The sequence below is a fragment of the Lethenteron reissneri genome, chromosome 11, assembly GCF_015708825.2.
Source record: "Lethenteron reissneri isolate LAM-NWPU_2019-01 chromosome 11, ASM1570882v1, whole genome shotgun sequence".
Lineage (NCBI taxonomy): Eukaryota > Metazoa > Chordata > Hyperoartia > Petromyzontiformes > Petromyzontidae > Lethenteron > Lethenteron reissneri.
Window position 1 is genome coordinate 11544339 of NC_083789.1, and position 16211 is coordinate 11560549.

The following is a 16211-nucleotide window of genomic DNA, read 5'->3' on the forward strand; positions in this document are numbered from 1 at the left end:
GTTTTCTATAAATTATGAAGAGCTGTTTCTCGCACGGTACGATTTGATGCACGCATCGTAATCGCAAGATACTATTTTAACAGATGAATCATTCCACATCTCACCGATGTACACACCCACCCACAAGTGAAATGCACTTGTAATTCGATGATGGCTCCATGAGGACCTGGTGTGTGCAGCTGAAATGGTATGCAAATAAGGAATGCACTGTACCGATTTCAGTGCAGATAACGAACAACACATCTTGGCATCAGGTGACGTTTCGACGCATATTTACCAACTCGGCTGGAGAGCGCCCAATCTCAACACATCTCGGAAGCTAAGCAGGGCTTTTGAGCCGCCAATAGTGTTTGAATGGGTGACCGTCATGTAGAGTACACTTCTGTATTTCCACGTCTATGCTCCCCTGCCTTCCAACAACTCGCACTGACCAGCATGGGGAAGTATGGTCAAATAACCGCCATGACCCGTCCAGCAGTCAATTTAAAAAGGGGCACGATGGTGCAATATCCCTTGCCAACTCGCTGTGATAACATTCGCAATGTTATACAATTCACGTTATAAACCTTTGCTGTGTATATTGTCCATACCGTATTGAGTAATTATCTCAAATACCCCATTTGTCCTGGTGCTTCGAGATGTTAATGCATGGGAGGCGCTGTGTAAAAAAATCACCGATGATGGCTGATGGTCAAGAGTAGTGACGGAGCGTTAGCCAAGGAACGGAACGAGTCCATTAGGGCGATGACATCGGCTCGTGTGTTGTATGTGCAAGGTGGAATACTACTGCACAGGATCACGCTACGTCTTGAGGATGTTTTTTTTCACTAGTGGACTGATGACAAAATTATTAATTGCTACATTTGGTTGAGAGAATTGTTCTCCAACTCACCGGTGAGCTGAAACAATAATTGGCGCCTTGTTAAACACTTGCACCACGTGACAATTATTACTTTTGGCTGTGTCGGGTTCTTGGCCTCATAAATTTGGTCAGATCATCACGTGGCCGAAGACAAAAATCAATTATAAATCTTGGCAAATGATTATGCATTTTTACGACACTTGTTTACCTAGGATAGCCTCACCGAGTCTCAAGTTTTTGTATGAGCTGGCAATGATTACTTTAGTATATTCCAGTCATTTTTAAAGTAATGAAAATATGGGCCATGACGCCAGCACACAATGGCCTACTCTATCCAATAGTAACTGCAGCTCCCTTTGATGCTGTTAATCCTGCATAATGCACATGCATATGCAGGACTAATCACATTCCTGCATTTCCCATAAATATGCTAAATTCCTTTTGATATGCAAATTCCTTTGTCAATGCGCCCAGCTTATATATATGCTCCAAGCTCGTGTGCTGTTTCATTCAGACTCTGTCGCCTCGACGGACCTGGTTTTCACCTGAGGACGGCTGCTTGCGTTGTGGCCGAAACGTCGTGAGAATTGTTTTATTATGTTTTATTTTTATTATTTTATTACTTCCCTTCTACGTGACTTTACCGAAAGAACCAAGAAGATGAATCCCTGCAGTCACGAAAGCTTTAAATCGAAATCTATCCAATACTGTCACAGGATCTTTAACGTCCATGTATTCTTATGGTCAATACATCCGTCGTATTAATCAGGACTTATGTTGAGTCATTACTGGAATACGGATAATGTCACTGCCAGGGTGTGAAGCCATAACAAAGGCTGTTCTGTACATCTATCAAAAGCACTGGGCGCTGGCCAAATCCGCACACGGTGCACACTCAGCAATGTATGTGGTAAGTAGTACGCTCACTCCACACTTAATTATTCCGAGGCAGAGTTTCGGGAAATAACATCCAACCCACACCACCACCACCACCACCCCTTTTCCGGACAGTGTTTGGGAGGGGGGGTTGAGTTTGGTGGGCACCGGAAAATATTCCGCGATAATTTAAGCTCTGCTCACACGAGTACTCCATGTGCATGCAACTCGTGAACACACCACACACACACGCGCGGTGCAGTACTTGTAGACTAAGATGTACAGTCCCGGCTTATCTGGTGGAGTACAGAACGCGTTTCGTCACTTCCTGCATGTAAAAGGGAACTTCTCGGCTAGTGCAGGCGTCTGGAGCATAGCACAGTGCACATTCACCCCCCCCCCCCCCCCCCCACGGGCATTAACCACGGCCTTCATTTCAGCCGGCTCGGAAAATATTTCAGCACCCGCGGCACACCACATCCATCAATGCACCTCTCGCTTTGGGCTGTTGGCTACTTACTAACTTAGGTCACGTGCCACAGTTCACCAGCGACCCGGAAAAATGACGCTCTGCATGTTGTGTGTGTCTTTCATTCACCATCATCATCGGCCATGGTCAATCCACTGCTGGATGAAGGCTTCCCCAAGCCGTCGCTACCTCTCGCGGTGCTGCTACTAAACAATCCACCTTCACGCACGAGCTCATTTCATCGCTCCATCTCCGTTGTGTACGTGCTCTCTCTCATGCGCGATTCCCTCTCTTGTTGCTAAACCCTGGGCAGCCCATCCTGCCTTGGTGGCCCCAGGGGGTTAAATGTTTGGGTCAAGGCACAGGTTATATTTGTTAGGGTCAGGGTTAAAGGTTTATGTCCAGGTAAGTTGGTGGTCCGGTTAAGGTTAGGGTCAGGGCGATAGTCAGGGTTAGGTTGAATATTGGGTCCGGTTTAGTAACAAAAATATGGATTGGGTCAAGATCGTGTTGCCTTTAGGCTCAGGAGTCGTGCAATTTAAAACGACTCCATGCTGGAGCCCTGGAACGTCCCTTACAACAACCACGTGATGTTTCCCGCATTACCGTATATCGTTACGAGGTTGTTCTGTGCACCGTCTGGATTCTGCCCAAGTGGATCGGAGCCAGAGCCGATTCAACTCTGAACCAGAACCGAGTTCGATCCCAAACAATACCGCATGGAACCGGGACCCGATCTGAACCGAACCGCTGGGGGGAGCGCGGGGGGAGGATTAGTTCACTTCCCGGTGTCGCGCGTCGCTTCCGCTTATTTATACAAAATGTAGCAACTCGGCTTCCTCCCCCAGCGGGGTAGGGGGGGGGTACGTGGGGGGGGTACGTGGGGGGGTACGTGGGGGGGGTACGTGGGGGGGGTACGTGGGGGGGGTACGTGGGGGGGGGTACGTGGGGGGGGGTACGTGGGGGGGGGTACGTGGGGGGGGGTACGTGGGGGGGGGTACGTGGGGGGGGTACGTGGGGGGGGGGTACGTGGGGGGTACGTGGGGGGGGGGTACGTGGGGGGGGGGTACGTGGGAGGGGGGTACGGGGGGGGGGTACGTGGGGGGGGGGTACGTGGGGGGGGGTACGTGGGGGGGGTACGTGGGGGGGGGTACGTGGGGGGGGGTACGTGGGGGGGGGGTACGTGGGGGGGGTACGTGGGGGGGTACGGGGGGGGTTACGTGGGGGGGGGTACGTGGGGGGGGGTACGTGGGGGGGGGGTACGTGGGGGGGGGTACGTGGGGGGGGTACGGGGGGGTACGGGGGGGGGTACGGGGGGGGTACGTGGGGGGGTACGTGGGGGGGGGGGGTACGGGGGGGGGTACGTGGGGGGGTACGTGGGGAGGTACGTGGGGGGGGTACGTAGGGGGGGTACGTGGGGGGGGGTACGTGGGGGGGGGGTACGTGGGTGGTACAGGTGGGGGCACAGGGATTGAGGGGGCACCCCCCTAAACATGGGCTCTTAATGGTTTAATCTTTAGCTCCCCCCTCCCCAGAGAGAGACAGGCCTGTACACACAGTATATAAAGACGAAGATCCCCGTGTAGCCTACGCAGGCTGTTGAGGCAAGAGCTGTTCGCGAGCATCTATTAAGAACGTCACGGGGGGGGGGGTGCAGCTAGTACCACGCCCGGCCGCCTTTGTCTCCCCAGCGCTGCAGCTCCACACACAAACCGAATCCGAGACGCGTTCAAGACGTAACAAACCTAGCCAAGGCCCAGGAGCGGTGACGGTAAGCGCGACTGACGTTAGCCGTGAGCGGGGAATCCAACTCCAATCTAGACGCCTGGCCGAGGCCGAGGCCGGCACCGGCTCGACTCGGGGGCCCAACCCAGCGAGCGAAACGAGCTGCGGGACGCGGCGAACCGAAGCCAGGGATCATGGTGGGGTGGTGGGTGGAGAGGCGGTGTGGATGGGAGGTGTGGAACCCTCCACCCCCCTCCCCTCGGCTCTTAACGTTCGACTCCGCCGCCGCCGCCGCGGCCTGTGAGTGAGAGGCGCGTGTCCGCGCGTTGGGCCCCACGGCGGCCGCCCCGACTCACCCCCGTGCCGTTGTCGCACACCACCACTCGCCGGCCCTGGCTGTCCATGGCGCCCGTCTCAGCTGCTGGGGCGGCTCGCTGCTCGCTGCCGTTGCTGAACCCGGGGGGCGGGGGGGCGGGGGGCGGGGCGGCGGGGGGCGGGGCGGCGGGGGGCGGGGGGCGGGGATTGGGTGACGAGGGGGCGTGGCGACAAGGGAGCGGGATCGTGGGGGGGGGCTCGTGAGGGGGGAGGGCTAGTGGGGGGGGGGGCGGGCTCGTGGGGGGGGTCTCGTGGGGGGGGGGGCTCGTGGGGAGGGCTCGTGGGGGAGGGCTCGTGGGGGGGGGGGCTCGTGGGGGGGGAGGGCTAGTGGGGGGGGGGCTCGTGGGGGAGGCTCGTAGGGGGGGGGGCTCGGGAGGGGGGAGGGCTCGTGGGGGGGAGGGCTAATGGGGGGGAGGGCTCGTGGGGGGGGCTAGTGGGGGGGGGGGGGAATAGAAGCCGCCGCCCTTCGTCGTCGTGGTCGATCCACTGCTAGATTGTTCTCACTCGTTTGGGGACTGTCACGTTGACGCCGGTCAGTGTGCGGGTTTCGCTCGTGCACGTCATAGACGTTAACATTGTAAATGTCGACGAAACATTGTAAATGTTGACGCGAAAAGTCGCGAAGGAGAATGGAGTCCCTAAAAAAAGCGAAACTTGTGAGTTGAAACGTCGAGTCGATTTTTTGGGTTTAAATTGAATGGTGACGATCGAAATCGTTGTGGTTATAACAAAAATTAAAATCGATAGGGGGGCTTGGTGGTGGTGGTGGGGGTCACGGGGCGTGTGGGCGGACTCGTGGGGGGGGGGAGGGGCTCGCGGGGTGTGAGGCTAGAGGGGGGAGGGGCGGGGTGTGTGGGGTGAGATAAGGGGAATGGGGGAGGGGCGGGGCTGGTTACGGCCGGGGTGGTGGCGGGCGAGGGGAGGGGCTCCTCCACCGGATGTCATTTTGTGGGGAGGGGCTAGGAAGTGACGTCACGATCCCCCAGCCACCCCTCCCCCTCTCTCGCTATGTCTATATATGGTCACGCACGCTATGGGTCCCGCCCTCATTGGCCTTAACGTTTCATTGAAAAATATGTTTCATGAGTACAATAGTTATTTTTGGTACAATAATGCGTTTGTCTGCAACTCAATGGCCAATTTCGAAATTGTTCATCAGGATTTAGTTTCGTGTGATGTATTTCTCCCCATGGTGTAAAGCGTGTCGGCCCCCCCCCCCACCTCTTGTTATCCACCCTGTCGGATGATGTTGCTTATAAGAGGAGCGCGTTGTTCCCCCAGTCGTCGCGAGTTGTCGACTTATCCCGACGAAGGCAACTGTCGCTGGTGAAACGCGTTGCGCTGATTGGGTTGGGGGCGACTTTGATTGACAGGCAGTGGGTCACGTGACTCTTGGCCGTCTCCTGAAATGAAAAGCAATGTGGGACATTTCGATTTAAAGCTTTCGTGACTGCAGGGATTCATCTTCTTGGTTCACGTAGAATGTAAATAATAAAATAATATTTTAGCTCATTTTATTAATTTATTATATTATTTTCTTATTTTATTTATTTCCATTCTACGTGACTTTACCGAAAGAACCAAGAAGAGAAAAAAAGATGGGACTTTGTAGGGACGAGAGTTGCACTTGTACGTTACAGACCTTTGCTCTCAATCCACTGCTGGATGAGGACCTCTCCGCACACACCGTGGGGGTTATTTGCTTATCCTTCACGCGGATCAATGCGGGTTGGTTCAGGACACGGTCAAATGGACGCGGGAGCATAGAAGTACAATACAACAAACGGTAGCTGCGACGCTGCCCCCTGCTGACCACCGCGTCTGTATGTTGCTGCCTTGGAACGTTCTTACCCAGCCCCTACTGGACATCTGTGGAAAAGAGCTTCATAGCTCATCGGATTCCTGCAGTGTGAATACATATTCTGGGAATCACAGGGATTTAGCAATGTCCTCAAAACAATCGCAAATTGGTAAATACATCGATTGAAATTACACACATTGTTTGGTGCTGCTGCTGCTGCGTTGACAGTGGTGCACAAGTACATTAAAACAGAATCAGAATGTGTTTTTTATACTGGAGGAATCCGATGAGCTACTAAGCTTTTTTCCACAGATGTCTCAGTACAACACTTATTCAACAACAGCGTGGCCTTTGTTAATGCTTGATAAATTAGTGCATTAAACATTAACACCAAGTAAGACTTCCAACGTCCTTGGGTGGGCTACACATTAACAGACACACACACACCTCATCCGCTGCCGTCACTGCACCAAGGCCTTTGGGGCCGTCCATAAATGACGTCACGCGATTTTGGACGATTTTTGACCCCCCCCCCCTCGTCACACGGCGTCACAAAAAGTCAGACCCCCCCTCAAATATGACGTCACAAAGCTCTGCCCCCCCCCCCAAAACCATATTTCCATTTTGAAATTAAAAAACATGCTTCAAATCGCTTTAAACTATTGTCATTATAGTGCGTATTTAATGTGGCGCTGCACTCTGATGTAGGAGAAAACATTTATTAAAAAGTCTATTTAATTAAGAAGAACGTGTTGTCTGTATTTATTTAAAGTTGCGCATTTTGATGTGACGTCACATTTCTCACCCCCCCCCCCCCCCTCGTCACACAACGTCACAAATGTCTGCCCCCCCCCCCCCCCCAGATGCGCGACGTCATTTATGGACGGCCCCTTTGCAGTTACAACAGAAAGTGACTAAGGGCGCTGTTACTGTAGTCAATTGGCGGGTCAAAAACCTGCCCTCGAGTAATCGATTACTGCAGATAATTTTGAGTGGAAGTGGGCAGCCTTCAACGCGGCCCACTCTGTTGAGTGATACATCACGACGGAGGCTGATCACCCGACCGAACATCGATGGTCGTATCTCCCGGTCGTCGACATATACGACACAAGCGCGCCCGAGATGTTAACATTGAACGGCTCAATGATCAATAATAATAGGGGTTTTCCCATTTTTTCTTGCAACAAAACTGAATCCTTTTTACAATAAACCACGTCTGCATTAACCACCAATACTCGTGGTCAAAATGCAAACAAAAAACACACTGATAATATATGCAAAAAAACCCAATTATATTTTGGTACTGCTAAAATGTTGTAGATGACCAAATAATACAAAATGTCCGAGGCAATTAAATATTTTATTTCTGGAACACTCTTTTTTCCCAGGGGTGTACTTAGCTCCGAGACTGGGGTACCAATCAATACGAAATCGGTGGTGTTCCTCCGCGATGTCGAAACCCCAAACATCAGCATAAAAAAACAATTATCGAAAAATTCAACTTTGAATAGTGCATCGTGTACAGCTCGTCGAGATGAGTCGATTGCCGCATCGCCGACCATCAACTGACTGCATCGCGGGGTTATATGGAACCCCGGGGTACCGCCATAAGGTTTACATTTTTGTTTGCGGGACGTTTGAAAATGTGACCCGCGAGACGTATGACATTGGAAGTTGTTGGGTTGTTTGCGGCATAGGCTGGGGCAGGGAGGGGCGGCGAAGGTCCCTCCACCCCCCCCCCCCCCCTTTGCTCCGCACGGACGCCAGTGGTGCCGCTCACTGACCAAAGTAGTGAAGTATGGATAAAAAACGGGTACGGTCAAGTATGCCCTCGTGCAACAGTGATGGACTGGCAAAAGCACGGTAAATGGAATCAATCTTATACACAGTACATTTTTATTTAAGATGGCACATTGCTGCTAACAATATCGAGTGTTGTGCATTTTCAGATTTGATCATCAGGATCTTTAAACTGGAAGAATCCGAAGAGCTATGAAGCTCTTTTTCACAGGTATCCAATATATTTTATCGCGCGACTGCTGCAAAAGGCTGCACAATCGCAAGCACTTGCCGGAAATGTGAGTTTAGAAGAGCCAATCTGTAGACTTCCAATGCACAAGAGGAGTCAGACCAGATGCGTGTCGCCTTTTTGGGTGGAATGTTACTCAGTACTTGCCACAAATGAATCACACTTGCTCGCTGATCTCGTCAAAGAGCATAAACGATCACCCGAACTCCGGTCATCCACGCAGCAGCGGTTCTCGGCTGGCCATCGTACAAAGACGCTCGCCGCATCGCGCCCTTTCAGATGCGCTTCTGCGGCCGTCTGGAACGCTCTTCAGATATTAGGAAGCCACTGGAGCTGTGCACTTTAAAATCATCCAGATTGAAATCTCATTTCTTTATAACTGATTTTTTATGTTTATTTTGTTGTCCTTCCCCCGCACCTCCGATTAGCATGGTTGTCAACGTACGGTGTGAAAGAAATCCAATATACATACAGTGCTTGTTATTTAAACAACGACGATTGCTAATTGCTGTTGTCAGTAACTTCCCATTGATGGACAACAGGCTTTCCCATTTTCCTTCCATTCCATCCTTTCCTGAGTTCTTGTCCCTTAGCAGACTATCAACTCTTTGACTTCGTATTGATTGTAATCCGGGATTCATTTCTTTATAGCTGAATATGTTTCTCGCGGCTATATGCAGTAAGTGGAACTTTAAATGTCTAGAACAGTGGTTCTTCTTAACCTGGGGTGCACGCATCCCCTGGGGGTGCGAAATGCCCTTTCTGGGGGTGCGAGACACGGCCAGATTTCATTGGAAGGTAAATCATCGAAAACACAAATTAGGCACGGGCACGTAAGTACAACGACTTTGTTTCATCAAACCCGATGTATTTATTAACATTATAAAAACAAATTACGAACGCTGCAGTAAAGGTTAAGAACCACTGATCTAGCGGCATTATCCTGGACTCGAAACCGTCTTTCAAGACCCACGTTGACGACCACCGCATGGCCAGGAAGATAAAACAAAACCAAAATTGGATTCCTTTACAAGCAAACAAACGCGCCTTCCACCTCATAATCCGTCGCAAGAATATGTGTTTATACTGGAGGAATCCGATTTCCCAGTACATTCCACTCTACGCCCCTCGATAGAACTCCACATTGCGAGCTTTACACATTTACTCAAATCTGTCCCCTTCCCCCCTCCTGGATATCCGGAGAGACCATCACTGGGATAATCTTCATCGTTACGGTCCTAAACAAATCCGATAATTACCTAAATGACCACTTAGTTCCCTCTAACTCCCTCGCCTAGTCTCAGAAGTGCCTACTTATTTCTCCTAAAAAATCAGTTTGCTGAACCCTTTGGTATAAAAAGTTCTGCCTGCGTTGCTGCTCCACATTTGTGGAATCCCCGTGCCGCTCATCTACAGCTTGGTTTTCTCCCTTCACTCCCCCTATTTATTTCCCAATTAGGCCAAAGCACAGAGCAACACTTAGTTCTGTACTTAACTTTTTTTTTTATTCTGGCACCGTTTGCTCCTAGTATATTTGCACGGTGTTGTTTCATTAACCGCGTTTCGTGTACGACCGTTTGTAAGATGCGCAATATTCTTTGAGGACCCCTGTCCTTACTCTTTGGTTCTTATTCGGTAAAGTTACGTAGAAAATAAAATCAAATAATAATATAGAATACGACATTTCTGTTGCAACAGAAGCAGCCATCATCAGGTAAAAATGAATGGTGTGTATCTCGCTCGGGGTGTCTCTGCATGTGTGTCTGCCTATGTTGTTTCCGTGTCTGTATTTTATCATTCATTCTTACCTGATGATGGCTGCTTGTGTTGCAACTGAAACGTTGTATTCTATTATTATTTGATTTTATGTTCTACGTGACTTTACCGAAAGAACCAAAGAGTAATTCCTGCAGTCACGAAAGCTTCGAATCTAGTTTGACCCCTGTACTCGTCCTCTGCAATATTGATGGGGTTTCTTTTTTACTTGTCTGCTGTGTTTTCTCCTTGCTGCCGCTGTGCTCACGCAGCACAGATATATCTCCCTTGTAAAAGATAGCCGGGGGAAACAGCTTAAAGGGACCATCCGTTTAAGATTTTAAAAAATCTAAATAACACGAGAACGCACACGACGCACCAACCAGCAGAGAGCGCTGTTCGCCCGTGAATGGAGTTGAACCTCCCTGTTGGTATATTTTTTGAGACCACCTCTTTCAGATTTTGACTCAACGTGTGTCAATCATAATCTTTGGTTCTTTCGGTAAAGTCACGTAAGTATAAATAAAATACATTAAATCACGACGTTTCGATTGCAACACAAGCAATCATCATCAGGTGGGAAAACCACAGCAAGAAAATGTTTGCAGAAAATTTTCACTTCAGCAAAACATTCTTGCTGTAGTTTTCCCACCTGATGATGATTGCTTGTGTTGCGATCGAAACGTCGTGATTTAATTTATTTTATTTTATACTTACGTGACTTTACCGAAAGAACCAACGATTATGGATCCCTGCAGTCACGAAAACTTCAAATCTGGAGCGTGTCAGCCAACCAAGGTCCACCACGGGGGGCAGGGGTTATCTTTTTTGAGACCACCCCTTTTAGACTCTACGCGTGTCAATTAACCAAGGTCCATAACAGTGACCAACGATGTGGACAGCAGGGGCACAGGGGGTCTTCACCTCCCCGAATAATCGTCAGTATTCATTGTTAGAGGTCCACCCATCACCCTTTTTTTACCGCTGCCATTTCTACCACAAGCCCCGTCCGGAATCTCTCTCGGTGCAAACCGTGACCCCCGTTGCAAATAGTAGTGATGTGTGGCTTAGTGCAGTGGTTGAGACTCCGTGTCAATGTCTTATGAGTCGATGGTCTCCTCCCGTAGGGGGCTATCGCACTGCGCTGCGAACCCGGCGACCCCGAGTTCGATTCCCGCTCACGGTCAATCGCAGCGGCGAATATTTGAACCGGTCGTGGACCTCTCCCGAGGTCTGCTCAGCCTTAAATGAGTCACTGTTGTTGTCTGTAAACATCAGCACTGTGGAGATAAAGGCGACCGGGCGTGGTCTTGATTATCCACCCCGCCGCGTGCCATGCCGGCCTTCATAGACACTCTCAAACAGCATTTGTCCCAACAGACTGCTCAAAGACTAAACGGGGAATCTTTGATGTCCTCACGCATGTGTGGCCGTTATTCTGATTCGCAGGATATCACTTGACTGCCAAATGCCAGCTGTTGGAAATGCCGCTATCACGCTTTTTAGTTCTCTAATCTGGCTAAACGGGATATTCCGTGGAACAAATAAAATAAACTATGTTCTCGCAATGTGATTTCGGGTTGTACCGCATGTTGTTCGGCGTGATGTCCGACGTTCCGCTCTACGCGCCGGGAGCTTTTCTTTACGAACTTCACTGAGCAGCTCACTTTCTCCCTCGATTATGCAGCGTTGCTGGCTGATGCTGCTGCCTCATCCTTGACGCTGATTGGCTCAGACATACGTCTAAGTCAGCTCAAGCCTCCCGTAAATTACCGGAGTTGTGTGTGGTCTGCCCCACTCTGTCTCCCTCCCCTCTCCCCGATGCCCCCTGTGGAAACAGACGCTGCCCGCCGTGCAGCGAGAACCGAGAGCCTTCGTGTGGCAGGCATCTTCCTCTCAAGCCTCATCTCTCCCGAGCCTTTGCTCCCGTGTCTGCGTTCCCTTTCCACCCCTTTCCTCTTATTTCCTAGTCTTCCTCTCATTTTCTCTCTTCCCTTTACAGTTCCTTTTTATTACACGCTTTTATTACACGCTGTCGTTGTTGTATCCTCAAATCTTTTAACTCAATTTTAACCCACTTCCCAATGTGGTATCGACTGAAAACTTGGTATACTTATGTCATACTGATGAAAATACTATATTATATCATAAAAAATAAAAACATATTTTTAAACAATCTTTTTTATATGTTATGTTTCGGCTTGGGTCTAATTGTCCACGGTCAACTGACGTTGGCTGTAATTGGTCACGGTCCCTTACGTTATGGCAAGCTTCGGGGCCACTTCCTGGAGTTCTTCCATTACTAGTACGGTACATTTAATTAAAGTGTGTTTTAAAAAAAGTTACAAATATATATAATTTATCTCGTTTTCCATTACATTATAATCCTTGATTCTGTAGTGGTGGTGTTGACGTGCGCCGACAGTGATGGATCACGGGTGCGCGGGGTTGGGCACGCGATGTGGACGTGGTATGAACGCGCGCGCCGGTGGTGAGGCGCGCTGACACAAGCTGGGAAAAGAGGATCGTAGCCAGCGCGCAGTGATTGGTCAAATAAGATGGGTGCTCTCAGCGACGTCCGCAGGAGGTGCATAAAGGGAGACGCGCGAGAGCACTCGTGGTCAGTGTTAACCAGTTGAAGACCGAAGACGGAGTGGAGGAGGTAGTGGCCCGAGACCCCTAGTCCCGCCGTCCTTGTCAGGACCGGGGCCCTGTGTGGCTCGGAGCCGAGACTGGGGAACCCGTAGTCCGACGCCCGCGTGGGTCGGAACGGTGGTACCCAGAGCCGAGACGGACACCCCAGCCGGGTGTGTTCCGGAAGGCTACGGGGCGTAAGAGCCCGTGTCAGTATAGCTGAGTGGGTGTTAGTCACCCGAGTAGCTAAGTGGGTGTTAGTCACCCGTGTAGCTGAGTGGGTGTTAGTCACCCGAGTAGCTGAGTGGGTGTTAGTCACCCGAGTAGCTAAGTGGGTGTTAGTCACCCGTGTAGCTGAGTGGGTGTTAGTCACCCGAGTAACTAAGTGAGTGTTAGTCACCCGTGTAACAGTTTGGTGTTAAATAAAAGAGTGTGCTACCCGTGAAGTCGTCTCCCGCCGAGTTACTACTTTACAACTGGCGTCAGAAGAAAACCTGTCTTCAAGAAGAATGGACACAAGGAAGACTTCTCGTACCCACGTGCAAGATCGGGGAGACGACGGCGTACCGGAGACACTAACCTCGGGAGGAGAGGGCGAGGAGTTGCCGCCAATGCAGCACTTCGCGGAAATGGCCGATGCTCCGCTTGCCTCCGACACCAGCCTGCAGGACGCACACTCCCGCCTGGCGGAGTTGCTGCTCGCCGCCGCTGCGATTTTGGCGGAAATCTCCGTTCCAGCGGGCGGAGGGACGGCTGCGGGGTTGGAGGAGGCGGCGCGGCTGGAGGGATCCCGCCAGAAGGTGCTTCGCGCCAAAAGTTTTGAAGTTGGCGCCATTTTTGAGGGTCCGCCACCGGTTGGCGGGAAACGCGGACACCACGTGGCCAGAGATCTCCACACAGCGCAGCCCGCGTCATCGGCGCGCGCCGGAGCTCTCCATTATGCGCCTGCAGACGGAGCCGACATTTTCTGCAACCACAGCGGCGCGCGGGAAAATAGTTCCGACGACGACGACGATCGAGTCCTCCAGCAACGATTGCCCGCGCTGTCGGTGTTCAAGGCAGACGGGGGCGACTGGGGAGCCTTCCAGCGAAGGTTCCTCGCACATCAAGAAATGTCGGGGTGGTCCGATACCACTGCCCTACGCGCGCTGCCAGCGATGCTCGACGACGACGCGCTTGCAGCCTTCACATCTGCCCCGAGGTCGTCCCGCTCAACGCTCCAGGCCGCGCTACACCTGATGGCTAAGGTGTTCGGGCCACCCTCGACCTGTCGCCACCAGTTCTACGATCGGCGGAAGGTGGTTGGAGAAACAACGCTCGCCTATCGCACGGCGCTGCTCGCCCTGGCGGACTCAGCTTTTCCCCGCATGGACAAGGAGGGGAAGGACGCCATGGTGACGGAGCAGCTGCTGGCGTTGGCTCACGGATTGGGAGTTCCCATTAATACGGCGGACGAAATGGACATCTGCTCCCTGGGGATTGCCACAAGTATTCACGCTTACGAAGTCCTAAAGCGGAAGCCGACGGTCGTCTGCGCATCGGTGGGGGACGGAGCACCGGCCGCCACGATCATCGGACCTCAGCCTGCTGTGCCTCGGGAGGAGGCCTTCGCTGCTTCAAGACCGGGGGAGTGGAGAACGGGAGGTCGTTCGCCCACACGTTCATCCCGCAAGCTGGAGCAACCGAAACCTACGACGTCCCTCGTCGTCTGCTACAACTGCGGCCTTCGGGGCCACGTCAATGTGGTATCGACTGAAAACTTGGTATACTTATGTCATACTGATGAAAATACTATATTATATCATAAAAAATAAAAACATATTTTTAAACAATCTTTTTTATATGTTATGTTTCGGCTTGGGTCTAATTGTCCACGGTCAACTGACGTTGGCTGTAATTGGCCACGGTCCCTTACGTTATGGCAAGCTTCGGGGCCACTTCCTGGAGTTCTTCCATTACTAGTACGGTACATTTAATTAAAGCGTGTTTTAAAAAAAGTTACCAATATATATAATTTATCTCGTTTTCCATTACATTATAATCCTTGATTCTACTCGCCTCCGCCCTCATGTGCCACGGGTTAAAAAAAATATAACAGTCGCTAGCCATGCCAGGGTTACATGGATAGGTGGCAGCCATAGTTGTACCCACTAGTATATAAACTAAACGATGTTTTTAATTTCACCAGGTAAGGCCCACTGAGCTATATTGCTCTTTTTTCAGAAGCGACCTGGCCACAAGGTAATTTTTCGTTAGTCAGCCTAGGGTCTATTATCAACACTGCAGTTTACTGTCATATATTCCATCAGGAATCCACCAGATTCTTGGTACAAATCAATTCCTGCCGCGCAGTCGGGGAACTGGCATGTGTTTTCGGTCTGGTGATATTGCGTCGAGCGCTTTCACAATCGACGTGCACGGTTGTGGTAATGGACCCCGCCGTCCGGTTGAGACATTTGATCGGGTGGAAAAAGGTAGCTGCTAGGCACGCACAGGCCGAAATCACACCGGAGGGCCACACTGCACAACCGCGGACACCAAACGCAGTAGTGAAGACCTGTAAGGGGCCGTCCATAAATGACGTCACGCGATTTTGGACGATTTTTGACCCCCCCCCCTCGTCACACGGCGTCACAAAAAGTCAACCCCCCCCCTCAAATATGACGTCACAAAGCTCTGCCCCCCCCCCTCCAAAAAAAATATATAAAACATGCTTCAAATCGCTTTAAACTATTGTCATTGTGCGTATTTAATATGGCGCTGCACTCTGATGTTGTAGGATAAAACATTTATTAAAAAGTCTATTTTATTAAGTAGAACGTGTTGTCTATATTTAAAGTTGTGCATTTTGATGTGACGTCACATTTCTCAACCCCCCCCTCGTCACACATCGTCACAAATGTCTGACCCCCCCCCCCCAGGTGCGTGACGTCATTTATGGACGGCCATTAAACACATCTTTTGTTTGTTTTCTTTGAGCACCGTTCCTTGCCAGTGCCGCCCCTTTGCCGGGATTCCGAGACACTTGGCACGGCGTCTGGCCGCCGGGCGTCCCGGCCCTCGAATTGAGACCCGATGCTGGAAGAATGTGCTCCCCAGATTGTCTCATCGCGAAGCCACGCTCCCATTCATCCATCACATTCAGCCTCGAGAAGTCTGCACGAGCAAGGCACAGGCGTCGCGCGTTTGATTCTCACCCCGAATAAACAATGGCTGGGCTGAAGTAAATTATACTGGTAGGAACCTCCTGGTTACACCAGCCCACAGGGGATTATTGTGTCCGTCCGTCCGTCGTGCAGGGAGGGGCTGGGTGGGGAGGGTGGGGAGGGGCTGGGTGGGGAGGGTGGGGCTGGGTGGGGAAGGGCTGGGTGGGGAGGGTGGAGCTGGGTGGGGGGTGGGAGGGGTGGGGCTGGTGGGGAGGGGAGGGGCTGGTCACCCCGTGGTGCCCTTATATAACTTAACATACTCACGACGGCTTGTGCCCACCCTCAGAGTCGGGCATATTTGCGGAATACACCAACCCACCGTTCCTACCAGCTCCCTCCGCAGGAATGTGTTTTCCAGATCAGCTGGTATTATTAAGACACTGGGTGGACGGGGCAGCACTTTTAACAACATGGTTGGTTTAAAAAAACGGACACATTGGCAGTTGTGTACAGACAAATGAAAATAGCGAGTCTGGTTT

At 51.3% G+C, this 16211-nt stretch overlaps 1 protein-coding gene across 2 annotated transcripts in view; it reads right to left on the reverse strand.

Annotated features, from left to right (window-relative positions):
* Positions 1-4417, reverse strand: part of ACTR2 (actin related protein 2) — a 29275-nt gene extending 24858 nt beyond the window's left edge. For both annotated transcript variants that reach the window (XM_061550133.1, XM_061550131.1), the window contains exon 1: positions 4289-4417. In XM_061550133.1, the coding sequence (XP_061406117.1) occupies positions 4289-4336 (48 nt within the window). In that variant the 5' untranslated portion in view covers positions 4337-4417. The remainder of the gene's footprint in view (positions 1-4288) is intronic.
* Between the last annotated feature and the right edge of the window lie 11794 nt (positions 4418-16211).